Below are 22,433 nucleotides of genomic sequence, written 5' to 3' on the forward strand. Positions count from 1 at the left end.
GATGACCTGTCGGGCTCGTGAGGGCATTCCCCGTGGGCCGTGCGAGGTGATTGTACGCCCATGCGGCCTTGCACAGCCCGTGAGGCCACGCATGTGGGACCGATGTGGGGTTGTGGGACCAAATGCTCCCAAGTTCCTACAGTCTCGCTGTCCTGCAAGCACAGGCCGGTCATCGACTCAGCTACCGAGCCAACGTCCGTAGGCGGGTCCAATGACCCAGCGAGGGGAAGCTGGCCGCTCTCCCCCTACACGCTGGCGTCGGCCGGTACGGGGGGGGGGGGCAGGACCAGGTCATCATCCTCCCCTGAGCAGAGGAAGTCTAGGCTCCCAAACCGGACGTGAGAGCCCAGAGCCAAGTGCATGCGGCGATGTTCGGCCATCGAAGCCTGGTGAAGAAGATTGTGACGCGCAGTAGGCCCCTACCTGGCGCGCCAACTGTCGGTGTCTAGAATCGTGCTCTAGACACGGGACTAGTGAATTTGTTACTATGCGTATCAGGCTACGATGGTGTACAAAGCGGACACAAGGGTGTATACTAGTTTAGGATGAATATCCTTACGTCCAGTGTGCAATGCTGCTCGTGTTGCCTTGCACTGGGGTGTTTTTTGAGAGAGGGAGCTGATCCCAAATCTCTTAGGTGTGTGTGAGCTCGCGTGCTCGGTTATGCAAGTTCGTGGTTTGTTGTGGCATGATTTCTCGTGTCTGTCCCTCTGTCTTCATCATCCCTACCTCCCCCTTTATAGTTTCAAGAGGAGGACCAGGGTTACAGTGGTGGTGAGTAGTAAAAGAGGAAAAGATGAAACAGAAAAACAAAAAGGTGGCCTCGGGAGCGGCCGTCTTCCTCTCTGTTCGATATGAGCAGTCTTCACTATGGCGCCGGACGTACTGGGCGCTGAGCAGTTGGCCCTATAGTGTCTGGCGTGGGGAGTATGGGCGTGGCCGTTCTTCTCCTTCATGTAGTGAGCAGTGGCTCCAGTAGCGTCAGGCGTGGTGGGTCGTGACGGGTGTCATGTCTTGTGGCCATATCCCGGCCTGTGCGCCTCGTCCTGTTGAGGGTGGGCGGAGAGCGTGCCTGGATTTGCGTAGAGAGAGAATTAGGCAGCCCAGTTGCCGTCGCTTCTGTGGCTGTAGCGGTGTGGGTGCCATCGTGGCGGACTGACCGTGGTCAGACCGTACCACAACCGTATACACTGTGTGCGGTGATGTTCGTCCCATCGCGGGGAGGCAACGTCGTGGTGGAGAGCGGGTTTGGTGGCACAGTCGCCATTGCTGTAGAGGCATGGCTTGGGTCGTGGCAGATTGACCCATTGCCGTGAAGGCATGGCTTTGACTCCTCGTCCCTGTTGGGGGGAGGGCCTTATTCCCGAGGGGTTCCACTGTGTGAGGCCTTTCGTTTGGGCTCGGGAGAAGCGGGGCCCACTCCGAGGAACAGGATTTCCCCGAGGCCCTGTAGCAGGGCTCGGGAGAAACGGAGATGATGGCGGAGGTTGGTCCCACTTGGGCCTTGCGAGAGGGCTCGGGCGAGACGGAGGTCCGTCCTCGGCACCGAGGAATAGATGTAGATACATTACTTTTACGCTCTGTTAGGTACCCCGATACTTGTACCCGACAAGTAGTGCTACCAGTTCCTTATGTTGTGATAAATAAAGTTGTTGGAATTGTGGACCGAACAACTTGAACATGGCCACCACCTGCTATGTGTAACAGCATCCTGCATTTTTGCAGTATGTTAATTGTAATGAAAATCTTGATTTTTAAAACTGTTTGGAGAGAAAAATCACACTAGGGATTTCTCTACACGTGGGGAAAAATAATGCGGGCGTGCAAGTATACTAAGGTACACAAATAGAAAGGAGGGATACATATTTTATTAATCTTTTTAGACTACAAATACAAGTTCCAAGTGTATGCGCTCCATAGCCTGCTGACGGTGATGTGATCTTCTAGTTCCAGGGGCCTCGAAAAACGCCTAGTTAATTACCTCTATAAGACTAACTTGCTAGAGAACCTCCAATTAAGTTGTTATGGCCATGTGTACTGTAGATAATTGACAATGTATTCAGTAATTATCAGGTAAAGGTACTGCATAGGAATTAAAAAATGAATTGTGATGGTTAGTTCTGCTACTGCATCACTTTAAGTTCTAGCTATAGAATGATGTAGTGCAGAATAAAAAAATAATCTTGCAAAGGGGTATCCAGACATTGCTAAGTATGAACCGGGTATTGTGATTAGTTTCTCAATCCTGCTCTGCAACCACTGTAACGCTACTGCAGAAAGGAACTAGAACATCAAGTTAGAGATTAGAGAAATTGAATTAGAGAAAAAAATTCTTAGAGAGCAATGAAGACATAAATTCTTAAGTAATTGTTTTACACATGCTTGTGTAGCATATTTGCCGACCAAACGTTCATATTTTTGAGATTTGAGAATGTGAATCTATACTGTAAAGGAGCGAAGGAATTGAAAAACACTTTTACCTAAGAACATCCTACCCACCTAACATCTCCACCCTTAGATCAACATCTAACACATCTAATTACATGTTAATTGTTGGCCCAGATTCTTTCCTGACAATCTGACATACGAAACTCGTGTTCCCTGAACAAACGAGCGACCCTGGGAAAATAAGTTTTCACCGTGGCAATTTCTTACCCGCCCGCCTGTACCCGCGTCCTCGCGAGATTGCCAGCCCCGCCTCCTGGATCCTTTGCCCGCGCGACAACTTCCCCGTCTGCAGCATCACGGGCAGGACAAACCGTCCAGACGCCGCGCCGCCTCCCTCGGTGTTCTCGCTGGACACTCCAGACCTGCCAATTGCCAAAGCCGCGGCGCTCAGCGAGTGTGGAGGCGGCGGCCTGCGCCGTGGTGGATGTTCGACGTCGATGTTGCCAGGCTCGGCTTCCTGTCCGCGCGCCGCGGCCTCCGTTCGAAGCCTCGGTGGCGACTGGTGAGACCGCTGGCATCTGGCATGCAGCAGGGCTACTCGCTTCAGGTTGCGTCGGGCGGCAAATCTCCGGACGCACGCAAATCTCCGGACGGCTGGCATCCCCTCTGCTGTGGCGCTGCCCCAAACGATCAACCGCGTCTGCTGCGCCTGGCCATCGTCACGGCGGCCAACCGCCTCGGCTTCCCGCGCAGGATGTCACGACGTTCTGGCGGATCCAGGAGCCGATAAGCATCGAAGCGGTCTGCTCCATGGAGTCGGCGCTGCCTCTCTCCATCCGCATCACCCCCACCTATTTCCGCGATATTGTTCGGCCCACGTACGCAAGCGCGATGACGACCCCGCCACCGGTGCCGTATATTGCACATCTAGATCTAGCTGGTGTTGCCGTATATTGCCGAGCCCGGTTGGATCACGTCAGATAGGAAGCAGCGGCATCAGGTGGGCCATGGCGATCTCGCTTGTTCTCCTGGCCCCGCAAGCAGCAGGAGGGGGGAAGACCCAATGGAGCGGGGCAACACCATCTCTGATCTCTTGGCTCTCGCCCGTGCTGCTAATCCAAGACTCCTCAGTGCTCATCAGATGGGGGATGGGAAATTGGTATGTGCCTGCTAATTACTAAAGTGCAAATTTATCTATTGTGGGAAAAAGTTTCTTAAATTCATTATTTTGAAACATTAGTAGTCTCAGTAAGAATTATGCATCATTTGTTTGTATAATAATCATATACTGCCAATTGGTCACAAACCTCATGATTAGGGTACTTCATTTTTTTTTTAAAAAACATAGTTTGTAGTCACGATCACGAGAAAGTTGTCAATCAGTAACTGGAGTGAATTACATTATCATTGTTGTTTTCTGTAATTATGACTTTTATATCACATTTATTAATGCTTTCTTGTGCATTTCGTAGTAGTATTCTCAAAAAAAAAAAACTACGGCATGAATTCGCATGGAATGAATGAGCCAGACTCATTGTTTGATTTACTGATAGTTGTTTCTTGTTTCTTCCTTAATTTTTTCATTCATTTATATTCATCTTAAATCTTATAATATTCTCAATAAATAGACATACTTACCTTCTTACACAAGCCCATAATAAGTACATATATTTATGCTATGTGCAGATCCAAAATAAGCTGCATAGCTTCGTTCCAGGTAATTTGATACCAAATTTTATGACTTTTTGGTCCTTCTGCTCAGTGTAACCAATAATGAGTTCATTCAGTGACAGCGTTTATATTTTAACCACTCTGGAGGTATAGAGAACTATTTTTCTCCATTCAGTGTCTTAATGTGTTAACTTGCATTTAGTGTTTTTCTAAATCTTTTTTTGTTTGTTCAAACCAAAACATTTTACAAACATCACCAAAATGTTAGTTATATTTTATTTTAAGAAATGTGCAGATTTTAGGGTCATTTTGTGAGACCTTGAGTTTCTGATGACATTCAGGTAGCTTCTCAGATTATTTTGGTTCATATTGTTATTTACCTCAACTACTGTAGGCCGAGGATGAGAATGCCGGTGGCTCAAGATCCTATGGTGTTCCAGTTGGCTCTGCTTTAAATAATACAATTTCAATGCCAAGGAAAAAAGTGAGACAATGATTTGTAGCGCAGCTGAAGACCAAAGAACAGGTCCGATATCAGTTTCTCATAGAACCTTATAGGATTTGATGATGACTTAGATGCATGCCTTAATTGGGTTCTATTCCTATGTGCCAATATTTTAGGTGAACCGGATAACCTCTGCGGTATGGATATCTATTTTCCTTGAAACACCCATCTGTGTGTTTTGCCTGTTGTCTGTTCAGCTTATAACTGATTTATATGTAACAAACCGTCGCTGCCAATATATTTTTAATACTAAACCTTTTAAGGAATGCATGAGCAAATATTTTAATATAACAGTTAAATAGCAAATTGTTTTTTTAACTAATATATGGCAAAGTGCACTATAAGAATCCTGTTAATCCATGATGGAAAATTTTCGTCACGGATCACTAAAAACCGTCAGTAAACAACATATGTGATGGTTTCAGAAATCATCACGGATTGAGCATCATGGATTGACATGCGTGACGGTTTGTCGAAAACCATCACGGATTAACATAAACGGTGACGGTTTTAAACCATCACGATAGAGCCTGAGGCCTAGTTAGTCCAGCCCGAACCCATTTCCTGTGACGAAAAATAACCGTCACGAATCAATTGCCACATCAAAGATACACCTGCTCATTTGTTAACAGGCCAGAATCAATGATGGGCCAAGTTTGGCCCAATTTTAGCCATTTTCGCATCAATTTTTCAGCCATTTTCACAAGCCCATTTCAGCATATTGCAACCCAAATTCATCACTAATTTTTAGCCCACTTTTCAGTCCACTACTACAGCACATATAGCCCATATACACAGCCCATTTTTGAACATTCAGCCCATATACACAGCCCACACACAGCTCAAATAATTACTGTTGCAACAATATACACAGCCCACACATTAAATAAAATAATACACAGCCCACACATTAAATAAAATAACTCATATTTCCATCCAACAATATATCACATAAATTTGCAACCAACATCAGATTACAAGTATTCATCCAACAATAGTTAACATACAGAAGTGCATAAAGCCATATAGTTTACCATGGCACAAGCCAACAACACAGAATGCATAGAAGCCCAGCCACAGAATGCATAGAAGCCCAGCAGCTTGATGCATGTAGCAGCAACAGCAAAATGCGAGCAGCAGCAACAAAATATATACCACCATGTATCGCTTAACTTGATCGAAATTGACTTGACACAAGTTAGCAGCAGCAAAATGCATCAAGTTAGCAGCACCAATAGTTACTGTTCAACTAAAAATCTGGAAGAACATGTCCAACTAAAAAAAAGACAGTTGCGGTTACAATAACAGCAGTAGCTTATTACAATAGCACCAGTAGCTTGTACCAAATTATACAAAGACAAATCTAAAAAATAGCAGCAGTAGCTTGTTACAATAGCATATGCAGCAGCATGTTACAAATAGCTTAATATGGTGGTTAATAGCAGCAGAAGCTTAATATTTTTTTTATGACAAAGGAACCTTTATTGATTAGCAGCAAGCTGCTGCAACAAGGGAGAACCACTCCTGGTTTACATCATACAAAGCCTCATGAAGAGGACATCTACAAATATGTTCGGAACTGATACATGTGAAAACAGCAAGGCTACAATTATCTGGTGAGGCTCTAAAGGCTTGGGAAGATAAAATATGCTTAATATTGTCATCACAAGAGCACAGCATGTTAAAAACACAATATTCTGTAAACTTATCCTTACATTAGAGCAGCAGCATGACAAGTAGTTGTGTTCTTACATAGCATTAGAGTTAGATTGAATTAGGAAGGGAAGAAAAACAAGTTAAGACTTGACAACATGGAGGAATTAGGACCTTAGAATTCTCATCGTCAATCAAATCTCCTTCATCTAAGCCAACTAATAATTGTTGCATATCAGAAGCTATTTTTCACTAAGCCAACTACACATATGTAGAAAATTTGGTTGTCTAATGTATAACCATTTTCCAGATTAAACATTTGGAATAAATAAGAAATAATTATACTTCAGGTGTTATAAATATGAAAATTCTAATAATCAGAGGACACGTAATACTCATTTGGCATTCTATTCCATCGCAGATACCTGTACAAAAATCTTCAAGACCTCTATTGCTGCTGCCACCAAGTTTAACTTAACATAAATCATCGCTGAGAGAAAGTACCTGTACAAAATTTATCCAAATTAGCCAATAAATCTGAAATTTACCCACAGCCGAACTGCACTACTGCTACTGTACTGAACCAAGGAAAGAAACAACTAAGCTGAAGTTAAAGGTTTTAAACTAACTAAACTGATAGCTAAAAGAACATGGTAAAACTATTACTAAGGTACCAGCATGCAACCGAGTGTGCCTGCAAGTGACAATTACCTTCACTGTTGCATTCCAAATAAGATAATCGAGTTGCTGAAAGTAACATAAACAGATCCAAACTCTGTAGTTGTAGAGCTGATCAAGGTCGAGAAAGTAGATAGCTACAACTATTGTTGTTAAAGAATAGCTTATGTTGTTGATATGAAAATCAAGGCTGCCAGCTGCCAGAACAAATTGTTGCTCACTAACGATAGGCTGACTTGCTGCACTAGAACAAATTCAGAGCAAAAGCCAGGCACGCACTAGAGAAGAAACTACAGAGCTGTCGACAGAGACCCAGAACAACCAAGAAATCAAGAGCAGCTAAAGCTGCAGGTGCTGGTTTGCACCGAACAGCAGCTTTGAGAGAGCACCTATATAGCACGGATACGGATACGCGTATCGGTATCGGAAGGATACGGATACGCGGATACGGCAATTTCTTAAACATTCCGATACGCGGATACGTTTTAACTATTTTATTAATAAATAGATAACAATGCATAATAAATAGAAGTTTTAACTTCTTCCTCGGTTTGCTCAGTGTGAGTGTTAGCTGATGGCCCCTGATCAACCATTTAACCAATTATATCTTCAATCAGCCAGTCAACCGTGCGTATCAATACTAAAATCTCCGTTTCAATATAAACTGCTACTCAGTTCATGCCGTTAACATCACAGTCAACAAGATGTAGCTCAGTTAAAACAATGGAAACAAAATAAATCATAGACTAACCTAGCGGCCAGGAGGACGAGAGCGTGGCGAAAACGGAGGCCCTGCCTTCATCCTCATCACCATCGCTGGGCGCCGAGCCATCGCCGGAGACCGAGATGAGGACAGGTCGCTGCGAGAACACTTGGTGCCAGCAGCCATGGAGCGAGGTCGCCTGGCCACGGATCGACACCGCCTGGCCGTGGATCCAGGCCGCCCGTCCTCGGATTGATGCCACCCCGTCCCGGATTGAGTCGCCTGGCCGCGGATCGACGATTGGGCGCAAGCCAGGACTGCGAGGCCGCCCAAGATGGGGGTGCTGGTTTCTGACAGAGGTGGCAGCCAAGATGGGGTCGCCGGACACGGATGGGGATTGAGAGGCGGAGGCGCGTAGGGACGAAGGGAACCGGGTGGAGGGGTCTTTTGCGGCGCCGCCGCGCCGGGGTGAGGCGGAGGCGGCTGCGTGAGGCGGAGGCGGAGGCGGCTGCGCGTGGGAGACTGCGAGGGGTCGGGAGACGGGAGTAGGGCAGGCGGACTGGCGGCCGGCGTGGTAAGTTATTGGGCCGGCTGGGCCGTATCGACTCGGCCAAGACGTTTCCAATCGTTAGTTTCCAGCCCAAATAAGATGGGATACGTGGATACGCCGTGGATACGTATCCGGGCCGTATCCCAGGCGTATCCGTATCGGATACGTATCCGATACGGGATACGCCCCTTCCCTGCCGTGTCCGTGCTTCTGAGGAGAGCACGCCCAGACGCCCAACACCAGAACATACACCGGTCAGAAGCACAGAGCAAAGACAGCAGCTTGAGTGCTAGAGAAAATTGACAAACTGACCAAATCAATTCCAATTTCTCTTCTACTTAAGCTAAATTGGCACAATAAATTATGTAACAAAGAAGAAAGCATCCTCAAGCAATGCTTTTTATATACATGCCAATCATAGACTGATAATATTATGTTAGTCATTTATATTTATCTGGCAGGATTGTTTATCAAATATTCCCTTAGCATATGTGTTAAAAATAAAAGTGCAAAGGCAAACACAAGCTGCAGACATGAAGCAAACAATTGCTTTTCATAGATAAATTACTTGCTGCCTTAACTCAAACAATAGTAGCCTAAGTTCATCACTCCAATACACTAAGTCCCTACAGTTAAGAGCCATGAAAAAATGCTAACCACCTTTTCTAATGTAAAACACACGGGCTCTAACCAGATTACTTCAAACCTAGTACCATTTTCATATAAAATAAAACTTCTATGCTGAAATCTGTCTCATGTAACCTCAACTTTTCCTGGAAACAAAAGAGCAAGTTGGATAAATACTAAATAACAGACCCTACTTAAGGTCATATAGACTATAGATGACATTATTCTTCAAATCATAAAGAAATCAACAAATTACTACTTGGAACTCCTAAGTAGCCCTACACAATTGTTACCCAATCTTTTAGGTGCCAGACAGATTAGACGGAGGAAAGTGCCTGTGCACAACAGCAATATATCAACGCCATTGCCATGAGCGCACCTAACAGCCAGCACCAACATGCCTTTTCGATTCCCCCTCCTATGGTGCACCTGCAACAAATCCAAACCGGCCCCAAGCACCACCGCTCAAATCTGACCCAAAAATCGATTGCAAGAGAACGAAGTGCTGCTCACCTGGGAGCTGATGGCCAAGAGGAGAGACGCAGGGGCCAGCCAAGGCCAAAGTAGATCAGAGCCACTACTGTCACCAGAATCCCCATGGTCGTCCCACTCAGATCCACCTGCGCGTGTTGCTGCTGCACTTCCATACGCTCTCGCCTAGGGTTTTGGTGTAGCGACCTCGGGCATGGGTGTGCGGGCGCGCAGGCGCACAACGGCAGGCCTCCGCCGCTCCGAGGGCCGGGGTGGAGCGCCGCCCTCGGCCTCCTCCATGCTGGGATGGTCGTTGTGCCCGGGATGGCTGTGCCCGGGGAAGAGAAGGGAGGCAGCCTAGATGGGAGAGGGTTGGGAGCGGCGGCCGGCGGAGAGGAGGGGCAGCTGTTGTTAGGTTAGGCCTCTGTATATGCAAGCGGGTTTTGGATATGGGCTGGATATCCAGGTTGCAAATCCTGTTAGTGACGTTTCCTGAATCCATCACAGTGAATCCGTCACGGATTAAAGGATTTCTTGTAGTGGTGGTAGCTGCAAACAAGCTAGAGAATGACAAATAAAAACTACAAATGTTTTCTACACACGTGCGTGTCGCACGTGCATGTTCACTAGTTGCAGAAAAATTGCTTACAAAATCATTAATACCGAAGTCCAAATGTGCTAAACAAGCTATCAAGGAATGTACAACTACCTGAAAAACGGAGAAGGCTCGCAATCTCATAGCAGGAACAGCATCGCAGTCGGCGGCGGAGTGTCCGATCTACTCCTGGGCTGCTGGACCTGGACTCTCCTGCAGAGAGGATGATGACGAGGTGGTTGCACCCTGAAAGCTTTGCGCTTCTAATCCGCTGTTGACGAGGGAAGTTATTTTGCACGTCTAAATAACATTGGCCACTAGGGATGAAACGATTCGAAACGATCGGCAGAAGGCTCCACCACTTTTACTTTCATATTTTTTACTCGGAAATGAAAACGATACGGTATTGTCAGAAACGAGAATGGCGCCGGTATTGCGGTAATATCGAAAACGAAACTATCTGATCGAAATTACATTGAAAACGATCAAAACCCATCAAAATGATATTGCAAAATGACAAACACGTCAACTTATAGAGCATAACACTAGCTATATAATTTAGCCCATCTTATACGCAAGTACTAACAACTACAATATTAATCCAACCATCCATGACATATAGTCACATACAAAATATGTGTCGATGTTCCAAACATTCAATAGATGTAATGAGCTTCGGTCCTCGAGACATCACAAAACACAGATAACTATAGGTACATCTAAATTTTAAGGGCTTCTTTGGAATGAAAAAATATATATTAGATGAATGAAAAAACACATAAAAGAAATAGGAATGTTGCATTAAAACAAACATAAAAATGGAGGGTGAGCGTTTGAAACAACAGGGACCTAAACTTGTTTCAAGTGAACCTGTCATTAGACCACTGCCATGTGTGGACCAACAAAACTACAGGGCCCATCACTAAGACACGTGAATATACAACAGCTAAACTCATCTCGATCCACCCCTACTGATGTATGTCCCATGCTGACTGCAACAACAGCCTCATACTCATGTGATAGGGCGTCATGGGGACGAGGCAAGCAACGAAGCATATATCCATCCCCGTTGAATAAATATCGTCCTCCTTTTGCTTCGTAGACTCAAACAATATTCCTGTGAACTCCAACTACTTGCTGAATGCAAATATTGTTATAGACTCTTAAGAAAATGTAACACCCAAAAATTTGCATCATTTTGAAATAAGTGAATTTGACTTTTAGTTTATTGTGTGAGCATGTCAATATAATAAAATAAATAAGTTTTGAGAAATTAAAATTTATCTTAAGATTAGGAACATGTTGATGCACTCATGCTGGAGCATATTTTATTTGTGATGGACTAGTTTTTGTTGCATGTGAAAAGGAATTTAAATTCTATTTGAATTGCTATGAGAAATTCTGGAAAAGAAAAAGAAAAAGAAAAAAACTCCCTCCTTTCCTGTTTCTGGCCGAAAGGCCGTTTCCTCCTCTCTGGCCCGCTTGGCCATTTTTCCCTCGGCCCAGCGCGTGCGCAGCAGGCCTCCTTCCCCTTCATCTTGGGCCGAACCCGGCTGGCCCAGTCCAGCAGCGCCGCAGCCAGCGCCGCAGCCTCCTTCTTGGGCCGAAGTCGGCCGAGCCCCGCAGCCCGCGAGCGCCAGCGGCAGCAGCCCGCCTTCCCTCTCTCTCTGTCTCGCTGACAATCCGGTCCCGCACGTCAGTCGTCTTCCTCCTCCGTCGGACCCGAGCCGGACTCCGATCCCGCCTCCCTTTTTCCGCCCGAGTCGAGGTGGCATGTGGCCCACGTCCGAGTCCACCTATAAGAGGGCATGTGACCGCGTCCGTGCCCGTTTTCCCGAGCCCTAGCGCATGCGCCGCCCTCGCCCGAGCTCTCCTCGCGAGCCGAAACCCTAGGCCGCCGCCCAAGCTTGCAATTCGCCGTAACTGTCATCCTTCTCGTCCCCGTAAGCACGCGAACGAGTTCGCCTTGATCCCGTGAGTCTTCCCGAGTTTTTCTCCGGTACAATTTCGCTTATTTCGTGTCTTCCCCGTGCACAGGAGCTCTGTCGCCGCCGCGTTGAGCCGCACGCCGTCGGTGACTGCCATCCGCCTCCATCACCTAGCTAGGTGAGTCCACGTCGAGCTCCTCGTTTGAATGGACCCGGTCCCGTGCCAAATGGTGGCCGAAATCGCCCGAACCGGCAGCGCCGGCGAGAACCTCACCGCCGGCCATGTCGCGCCGCCGCGCTGGCCTTCTTCTCCGACCGGAGCGCCGCCCGCACACCGCACCGATCTAATCTAGATCGTTCAATCTCGATCCAGTGGCCGAGATTCATAGATACCCCTTCGGGTGGTAGTTTTGCTAAAGAGCCCCTGGCGGACTTTATAATAGAACCCACCGTCCTTTACGCTTTCTGATTTCTACATTTTCGTCTTTGGGAAACGTATTTTCCTTTTTAATAGAATCAAAATACGTTTTCACTAATTACAGTTTTGCCACTGATTTTCAAATGCTCATAAAATGCTCATTTTAACTCCGATTTGATCCATTCAACTTGCGTTGGATTCGTAATTTCGTAATCTATGTGTTAGTGTCCTTGTTAGCCCAGTTCCAGTTTTTAAATTTCGAGTTCATGTTTAATGCATTAATAGTCTATAGGGAAAACTTGGAAAATCCATATCTTGCTCGTTTTAGATCCGATTTCAGTGAATTTCGCGTCTATGTGATCGTAGTGACAAGTAGAATGTTTTTATACACTTTTCAAACTGTTTTCTTGCTGGTGGTGTATTGTTCTAATTATAGCCTTTGTTTGCTTCGTGCATGATTGCTCGGATGATTGTATGTTGCTGCTTGGTGTTGATTGATCGAGTTCAGACGGTGAGGTTTACGTTGGTGAACAAGAGAACTTCTATGACCAGCAGGACCAGCAAGACTTTCAGGAGAGATTTGATCAAGGCAAGTATAGATAAGGACCTTCCTTGTTGTCCTATTCATAATGCTCACTAAAATACATGTGCATGTGTCTTCCTTGCTACCTATGGTAGGATTTCCTAGATTTTGAATACTCAATTACCTTGTCACCCTGGGAGGTTTGCATTGGGTAGTCCTATTGCTAGTGCAACAATCATGATCTTGAAACTTGATTAATGAATATGCTATAAACATAAACAAGATGGCTTTGTTAGCTACAGAAGGACTTGTCTTGTAACTGATCATCCGGGATTTAACGTACAGCTGTGAGGGCTATATGGCTCTGGCTCTAGTTGCTTGGGAGACCCTTTCTAGCTGGCTTAGAGGATACTGCGAGTTGGGTATAGGACAACCTCTGTCCTGTTGTGCCTTGCTATGGAAGCGGCCTTTTATTGGAAGGGGGGTTCCTATATCCGATGACCCTGCGGCCCTTCCCGGTTAGACGAACTTCTGAGTAGCTTTATATGATTTCTGGTGTTTGGACCTTGCAAACCCATACATTTGGAAATCATGACTCACAGTGAAAGCGTACAACCTCTATAGAGTGTAAAACTGTTATAATAGCCGTGCTCACGGATACGAGCGGCCTTGGAACACTTACATAAGGGATGATGACTTTTACTTGTTAAGATAATCATTTATGTTTAATGTTTAAGTTATTTATTATTCATGTTCATTGATCATGTGTTATGGGATTATTGCTATCTTGATGCTAATAAATGTCAAATTGGATGATCAATTAAATGCTAACCGTAGTAAACCCGTGTCAGCTATTTGAGCCTCATGAACCCTTAGTTATCTTGTTAAGTACGACATGTACTTATGCCTTGCTTTATTCTTTTATGTTGGAAAAATGCCTGATGGGTAACAGATCAAGATTGGATTGAAGATTACCGTGATGAGTATTAGGCTTGGTGTCAACCAGTTGACGTCCCTGTTGGAGCTTCCGCAAGAGAGTTATCTTAGTGGTTATTATATTTATGTTTGAGACTATGAGTTGAATATTCATTCGCTATGTAATAAACATTGTGTTGGTACAATTTACAATTTGTCCACTTATGTGTGCGACCGTTCCAGGGGTGCACATAAGACTTTTATACATCCCCTTTTGTTCTTAAAATTGGGTGTGACAGATTGGTATCAGCTCACTGTTGACTGTAGGACGCACGCCTAGATAGAATGGTCGTTTTTAGCTTCCTTTGCTTCACTTGTTTCATGCTTTCCACCTCAATCTTGTTATTTGCTAAGTTTTTGTGCTTCTCTTGTCTTAATCTATTATAAAATCAATTGATTCTATTCTAACTAATTTGAAATTTCTGTAGATGACACGTGACCGCAAGTCTGCCCGCTTGTACGTTGGAGGCTTTCAACCACAGCGTGTCGTGTATGAGCCAATGGAGCCTAGAGAGGGCGTCCAGAGGAAGAACTGGAAGAATGAAGTTGGAGAAGAGGTCCATTCTTCGCCAACCCCGATAGCTCAATCCCCAGCACGTGTGGAGGCCATTGACATGACCAATGATGATGAAGATGAAGTACTTCAGCCACTGCCGCGTATAGGTTGGACTGACAAGCTAAGCATCAAGAAGCCTGATGACAATGCCTTCTACCATGACTTGCTGACGATGATGTTGGAATACTACTATCCAGACCTGCAAGCCACTCTGGAGTATCACACTACGGAGCACAGTCATCCCCTGATTGGTTCATCTTGGGATACTCGGTTGCTGATCAAGACCCCAAATACTCGCCAGATAGATGCAGTGGTCACCCACCATGTAAGTCGAGCTACCGCGGAAAGAAGCATGGAGGATGCTGCTTCCATTGCACTTGCCTACTACCGTGGCCATCTCCCTGATGGTAAGAAGGACGATGGACTCTTGTATTACCCGTGCTATCTTCCGAAGGAAAATATTTGGACTATAGAGGTCGTGGTAAAAGGAACGAAGACTCTTGAGGCCACCATTGAGTTAAACCGTGAACTTACAAATAAGGTGGGAGCGTTAGAAGGAGAGCTGAAGAAGGCACAAGACATGATCAAAGAATACCAGAAAGAGATTGATGGCCTTAACGCCGAGCTAGGCCGCCCCAAGCTGTATGAGAAGCTAGAAGAGCCCTCCACCAAGAAGAACGCCGCCCCTTAAGTTTATAAAACCCTTGTAATAGATACAATTTTAGTATCGTGAGTTGAGTTGAGTCTTTTAAGTGTTTGTGAACTATTGGTGTGCTTGTTGGATTATTATTGTGATTTATGTGTGATTTGGATCTTTGTGATGAGTTCTGGAACTTTGTGGGCATGTCCACAAGTTCCTTAGTTAAGAATATTAAGGTTAAAAGTGCTTTAATAAATAGTTTGGGTTGGTCTATCCTGTCTCTGTGCTTGCTGTTTTCTGGAACAGTCAGTGATGTTCTGGTTGTAACTTTTCACCTGTTCGAGCTATGGTCATGAAATTTTACTGGGAGTATATAGACTCCTGTATCTTTCCAATGGCACAAGAATCACCTTTTTATCTGTTCGTATCTAAAAGTTATGACTGTCACAATAAGAAGTTTCTGTGCTGTCTGGAATCTGAGAACAGTTTCTGTTGTGGTCTGTTTTTGATTAATTTAACGTTAGAATCAGAAAATGTGGTATAAATGAAAGTTGTAGATAATTTCTTAAGATTTCCAACCGTATAAATATCATCTTATTTGGATATCTGGAACTCGAGTTATGACAGTTTTTCTGACCTGCTGATTCTGCATCACGTCCAGAAATTTTCAGAATTGCCTATCTCTTACATATTGGTGATCTCTCATGTTGGATTACAGATGTCTGGCCGTGGAAGAGGTAGAGGACGTGGGAGAGGTGCTCCACCACCCCCACCACCAACCATGACCGCAGCAGAGGTGTTGGCGATGCAAGGACAGTTCATGAAGTCCATGATGCAGTTCTTCCAGAACCATCCTATTGGAGCACCAGCACCTCCACCACCAAGAGACAAGCGGAGGGAGTTCATACAGGGACATCCTCCAGTTTTCTCCCATGCCGCTGACCCCGTGGAGGCAGATGATTGGCTATGCGCAGTGGAGAAACAACTCAACATTGTCCAGTGTGATGACCAGCAGAAGGTGTTGTATGCATCAGGACAACTTCAGGGAGCAGCTCAGACTTGGTGGGAGTCATATCAGTCTGCTCGTCCCAACAATGCTCCTGCTATCACTTGGCTAGAATTTGTAAGGGATTTCAAGGCGCACCATATTCCAGATGGTTTGATAGAGCTCAAGCAGGAGGAATTCAAATCTCTCAGGATGGGTTCTATGTCTGTCAGTGAGTATCATGACAAGTTTGCTCAGCTGGCTCGCTATGCTCCTAATGACGTGAGGGAGGATGCAGATAAGCAACGTCTCTTCCTCAAGGGAATTTACTATGATCTCAGGTTGCAGTTGGCTGGTAACACATATGCTAATTTCTAGCAGTTGGTGAATCGTGCTATTGTGCTTGACAATATGCGTTTGGAGAGGGATAGGAAGAGAAAGATGAAAGGACAGGCCTCTGGAAGCAACACACGTCCACGCTACAATAATCAGCAGAGGTATCAAGGTCCGGTCAGTCAGTGGAACCGTGGTCAGTTTCCACAACGCTCTCAGAACCAACAGTAGAATTGGAACCAGCAGACACCGCAGCAAACGGGCAATCAGACTCCATGCCAGGGAACACCCAACAACACCCCGATGAAGAGCAGTGCACCTAGCACTCCCAATAGGTGTTTTCGATGTGGAGATGTGGGACATTATGCTAACCATTGCCCTCAGAAGCCGAATCAATAGACACCTCAGAGGTAGAGTAGCAATCAGAAGCCCGCGTACAACACTGGAAGAGTGAACCATGTGGTGCCTAAGACTGTGATTGGAGCACCAGAAGTTATGATGGGTACGTTCAACATCAACTCTATCCCCGCTAATGTTCTTTTTGACTCTGGAGCTTTGCATTCTTTTATTTCTCAAGCATTTGTTAGAACACATAGCATACCTTTAATTGCAATGAAGACTCAAATGCTAGTAAATTCACCGGGGGGATCAATACCAGCTGCACACTGTTGCCCATCAGCAAGTCTTGCCTTAAGGGGGGTAGACTTTATAGTCAGTCCTATTGTGTTGAGAACTTTTGGGATCGATGTGATTCTAGGTATGGACACCGAGCTGTGATTCAGTGTCAGGAGAGAGTTGTAGTAGTGACAACACCAAAGGGAGATCGAATCAGTGTTGGAGTGATAGTGCAACCACCACCAATAGCTACAGTGAACCAACTAGATGAAGATGCTAATCCTCAGGACCGTGTTGTGGAGGAGTTCCCAAATGTCTTCCCCGATGAATTGCCAGGTATGCCACCTGACCGTGACATTGAGTTTATAATTGAATTATTACCTGGTACTGCACCTATAGCTAAGAGACCATATAGAATGGGGGTTAATGAATTAGAAGAACTTAAGAAACAATTGAAAGAGTTGTCAGATAAAGGTTTCATACGTCCTAGTGCATCACCTTGGGGAGCGCCTGTGATCTTTGTTGACAAGAAGGATGGAACACAGCGTATGTGTGTGGATTATCAATCTCTTAATGAGGTAACTATCAAGAACAAGTATCCGTTGCCTAGAATTGATGACTTGTTTGATCAGTTGAGAGGTGCTTGTGTGTTTTCTAAGATTGATCTGCGTTCTGGTTATCATCAGTTGAAGATTCGGAATACTGATATACCAAAGACAGCTTTTACTATGAGGTATGGGTTATATGAGTATACAGTTATGTCGTTTGGTTTGACCAATGCACCTACCTACTTTATGTATATGATGAATAAGGTGTTTATGGAGTATCTTGATAAGTTTGTGGTAGTATTCATTAATGACATATTGGTATTCTCTAAGACTGAAGATGATCATGCTGAACATCTGAGATTGGTGCTGCAGAAGCTTAGAGAGCATAAACTATATGCTAAGCGTAGTAAGTGTGAATTTTGGTTAAGAGAAGTCTCTTTTCTTGGACATGTTGTTTCTAATGGTGGTATAGCGGTGGATCCAGGCAAGGTGAAGGATGTACTGAATTAGAAGTCACCTACTGATGTAAGTGAGATCCGTAGCTTTCTTGGTTTAGCTAGTTATTATCGAAGATTAATTGAAGGCTTCTCCAAGCTTGCTAAACCCATGATAGCCCTGTTAGAGAAGAATGTTAAGTTTGAGTGGTCTAGTAAGTGTCAAGCTAGTTTTGAAGAATTAAAGAAGCGGTTGACAACAGCTCCAGTGTTGATTTTGCCTGATCTAAATAAGAAGTTCTCTATCTATTGTGATGCATCTCATCAAGGTTTGGGATGTGTTCTTATGCAAGAAGGTAGAGTTGTTGCTTATGCATCTAGACAGCTGAGGAAACATGAATTGAATTATCCTACTCATGATTTGGAGTTAGCAGCTATGGTTCATGCATTAAAGATCTGGAGACACTATCTGATTGGGCATAAGAGTGATATCTACACCGATCATAAGAGCCTGAAGTACATATTCACCCAAACTGATCTAAATTTGAGACAACGTCGTTGGTTGGAGTTAATCAAGGATTATGATCTAGAAGTGCACTATCATCCTGGTAAGGCAAACGTTGTGGCCGATGCTCTTAGCAGGAAGAGATATGACAATAGCTTTAAAAAGGGACCTGAGTCAGAGAAGTTATGTGAAGAGTTGAAACACTTGAACCTTGGTATTGTTTATAATGCTATGGAGATAGAAGTGACACCTACACTAGAGCTTGAGATACGTAAGGGTCAGTTGGAGGATGAGAAACTAAGGGAGATAGCAGGCAATGTACCGCTTGGGAAAGCTCTAGGTTTCAACATAGATGAGAATGGAACTTTATGGTTTGGGAAAAGAATCTGTGTGCCTGAAGTGAAAGCCATTCGTGATGCAATTCTACGTGAAGCACATGATTCAACTTATTCTATCCATACTGGCAGTACTAAGATGTATCTGGATCTTAAAGAGAAGTATTGGTGGTATGGTCTGAAGAAAGATGTAGCTGAGTATGTTGCTATATGTGATACTTGTCAGAGAGTGAAAGCTGAGCATCAGCGACCTGCAGGATTGTTGCAACCTATGAAGATACCTGAGTGGAAGTGGGAAGAAGTTGGAATGGACTTCATAGTGGGGTTACCACGTACTCAGAGAGGTTATGATTCAATATGGGTGATTGTGGATCATTTGACTAAAGTTGCTCACTTCTTACCTGTCAAGGCCACTTATAGAGGACCAAAGTTAGCAGAACTATACATGGAAAGGATAGTGAGTTTGCATGGTGTTCCAAAGAAGATTGTGTCTGATAGAGGTTCGTAGTTCACTTCTCATTTTTGGAAACAGGTACACACTTCGCTGGGCACAAAGTTGAATTTTAGTACAGCCTACCATCCTCTGACTGATGGATAGACAGAGAGACTTAATCAAATTTTAGAAGACATGTTGAGAGCATGTGCATTGCAGTATGGTACTAGTTGGGATAAGAGTTTGTCTTATGTAGAGTTCTCATACAACAACAGTTACCAACAGAGTCTCAAGATGGCACCGTTTGAAGCTTTGTATGGACATAAGTGTAGAACACCTCTGTTTTGGAATCAAACAGGTGAAAGTCAAGTGTTTGGACTAGATGTGCTTAGAAACGCTGAAGAGCAAGTGAGAAAGATCAGGGAGAACCTGAGAGTGGCACAAACCCGTCAGAAGAGCTATGCAGATAATCGAAGAAGAGACTTGGTGTTTGACGAAGGAGATTATGTCTATTTAAAAGTGTCACCTATGAGAAGTGTGAAAAGGTTCAACATGAAAGGTAAACTAGCACCAAGGTATGTTGGTCCGTTTAAAATTTTAAAGAGATGTGGAGAAGTGGCTTATCAATTAGAATTGCCTGAGAACCTGTCTAGTGTGCATGATGTGTTCCATGTGTCTCAACTTAAGAAGTGTTTGCGTGTGCCTGAGGAGCAAATACCCTTAGAGGAACTTGCTGTTAAAGATGATCTGACATATGAGGAGTTTCCGATTAAGATTTTGGATGTAGCTGAGAAAGTTACAAGGAGCAGATCAATTAGGATGTGCAAGGTTCAGTGGAATCGGTATTCGGAAGCAGAGGCAACATGGGAAAGAGAAGATGAATTGAGAAAGACATACCCGCAGTTGTTTGAGTAAGCACCGCCTAATCTCGAGGACGAGATTCTCTTAAGGGGGTAGATTTGTAACACCCAAAAATTTGCATAATTTTGAAATAAGTGAATTTGACTTTTAGTTTATTGTGTGAGCATGTCAATATAATAAAATAAATAAGTTTTGAGAAATTAAAATTTATCCTAAGATTAGGAACATGTTGATGCACTCATGCTGGAGCATATTTTATTTGTGATGGACTGGTTTTTGTTGCATGTGAAAAGGAATTTAAATTCTATTTGAATTGCTTTGAGAAATTCTAGAAAAGAAAAAGAAAAAGAAAAAAACTCCCACCTTTCCTGTTTCTGGCTGAAAGGTCGTTTCCTCCTCTCTGGCCCGCTTGGCCATTTTTCCCTCGGCCCAGCGCGCGCGCAGCAGGCCTCCTTCCCCTTCATCTTGGGCCGAACCCGGCTGGCCCAGTCCAGCAGCGCCGCAGCCAGCGCCGCAGCCTCCTTCTTGGGCCGAAGTCGGTCGAGCCCCGCAGCCCGCGAGCGCCAGCGACAGTAGCCCGCTTTCCCTCTCTCTCTGTCTCGCTAACAATCCGGTCCCGCACGTCAGTCGTCTTCCTCCTCCGTCGGACCCGAGCCGGACTCCGATCCCGCCTCCCTTTTTCTGCCCGAGTCGAGGTGGCATGTGGCCCACGTCCGAGTCCGCCTATAAGAGGGCATGGGACCGCGTCCGTGCCCGTTTTCCCAAGCCCTAGCGCATGCGCCGCCCTCGCCCGAGCTCTCCTCGCGAGCCAAAACCCTAGGCCGCAGCCCAAGCTCGCAATTCGCCGTAACCGTCATCCTTCTCGTCCCCGTAAGCATGCGAACGAGTTCGCCTTGATCCCGTGAGTCTTCCTGAGTTTTTCTCCGGTACAATTTCGCTTATTTCGTGTCTTCCCCGTGCACAGGAGCTCCGTTGCCGCTGTGTTGAGCCGCACGCCGTCGGTGACTGCCATCCGCCTCCAACACCTAGCTAGGTGAGTCCGCGTCGAGCTCCTCGTTCGAATGGACCCGGTCCCATGCCAAATGGTGGCCAGAATCGCCCGAACCGGCAGCGCCGGCGAGAACCTCACCGCCGGCCATGTCGCGCCGCCGCGCTGGCCTTCTTCTCCGGCCGGAGCGCCGCCCGCACACCGCACCGATCTAATCTAGATCGTTCAATCTCGATCCAGTGGCCGAGATTCATAGATACCCCTTCGGGTGGTAGTTTTGCTAAAGAGCCCCTGGCAGACTTTATAATAGAACCCACCGTCCTTTACGCTTTCTGATTTCTACATTTTCGTCTTTGGAAAACGTATTTTCCTTTTTAACAGAATCAAAATACGTTTTCACTAATTACAGTTTTGCCACTGATTTTCAAATGCTTATAAAATGCTCATTTTAACTCCGATTTGATCCATTCAACTTGTGTTGGATTCGTAATTTCGTAATCTATGTGTTAGTGTCCTTGTTAGCCCAGTTCCAGTTTTTAAATTTCGAGTTCATGTTTAATGCATTAATAGTCTATAGGGAAAACTTGGAAAATCCATATCTTGCTCGTTTTAGATCCGATTTCGGTGAATTTCGCGTCTATGTGATCGTAGTGACAAGTAGAATGTTTTTATACACTTTTCAAACTGTTTTCTTGCTGGTGGTGTATTGTTCTAATTATAGCCTTTGTTTGCTTCGTGCATGATTGCTCGGATGATTGTATGTTGCTGCTTGGTGTTGATTGATCGAGTTCAGACGGTGAGGTTTACGTTGGTGAACAAGAGAACTTCTACGACCAGCAGGACCAGCAAGACTTTCAGGAGAGATTTGATCAAGGCAAGTATAGCTAAGGACCTTCCTTGTTGTCCTATTCATGATGCTCACTAAAATACATGTGCATGTGTCTTCCTTGCTACCTATGGTAGGATTTCCTAGATTTTGAATACTCAATTACCTTGTCACCCTGGGAGGTTTGCATTGGGTAGTCCTATTGCTAGTGCAACAATCATGATCTTGAAACTTGATTAATGAATATGCTATAACATAAACAAGATGGCTTTGTTAGCTACAGAAGGACTTGTCTTGTAACTGATCATCCGGGATTTAACGTACAGCTGTGAGGGCTATATGGCTCTGGCTCTAGTTGCTTGGGAGACCCTTTCTAGCTGGCTTAGAGGATACTACGAGTTGGGTATAGGATAGCCTCTGTCCTGTTGTGCCTTGCTATGGAAGCGGTATTTTATTGGAAGGGGGGTTCCTATATCCGATGACCCTGCGGCCCTTCCCGGTTAGACGAACTTCTGAGTAGCTTTATATGATTTCCGGTGTTTGGACCTTGCAAACCCATACATTTGGAAATCATGACTCACAGTGAAAGTGTACAACCTCTGCAGAGTGTAAAACTGTTATAATAGCCGTGCTCACGGATACGAGCGGCCTTGGAACACTTACATAAGGGATGATGACTTTTACTTGTT

At 45.0% G+C, this 22,433-nt stretch overlaps 1 protein-coding gene and 1 long non-coding RNA gene across 2 annotated transcripts; both read left to right on the forward strand.

The window, feature by feature from the left end:
• The first annotated feature begins 2,464 nt into the window (after nucleotides 1–2,464).
• Nucleotides 2,465–4,797, forward strand: LOC136482847 (uncharacterized). The gene is made up of 4 exons (XR_010765217.1): nucleotides 2,465–3,547; nucleotides 4,075–4,105; nucleotides 4,454–4,585; nucleotides 4,681–4,797. It is a non-coding gene; the product is annotated as an uncharacterized lncRNA (long non-coding RNA).
• A 10,865-nt stretch (nucleotides 4,798–15,662) lies between these two features.
• LOC136480813 (uncharacterized) lies at nucleotides 15,663–17,872 on the forward strand. Its single transcript, XM_066478260.1, has 4 exons — nucleotides 15,663–16,207; nucleotides 16,957–17,150; nucleotides 17,214–17,326; nucleotides 17,501–17,872. The coding sequence occupies exons 1-4, from the start codon at nucleotides 15,663–15,665 to the stop codon at nucleotides 17,870–17,872; spliced, it is 1,224 nt and encodes a 407-aa protein (XP_066334357.1).
• Nucleotides 17,873–22,433: the final 4,561 nt, after the last annotated feature.

Source organism: Miscanthus floridulus, chromosome 9 (assembly GCF_019320115.1).
Source record: "Miscanthus floridulus cultivar M001 chromosome 9, ASM1932011v1, whole genome shotgun sequence".
In the NCBI taxonomy this organism is placed as follows: Eukaryota; Viridiplantae; Streptophyta; class Magnoliopsida; order Poales; family Poaceae; genus Miscanthus; species Miscanthus floridulus.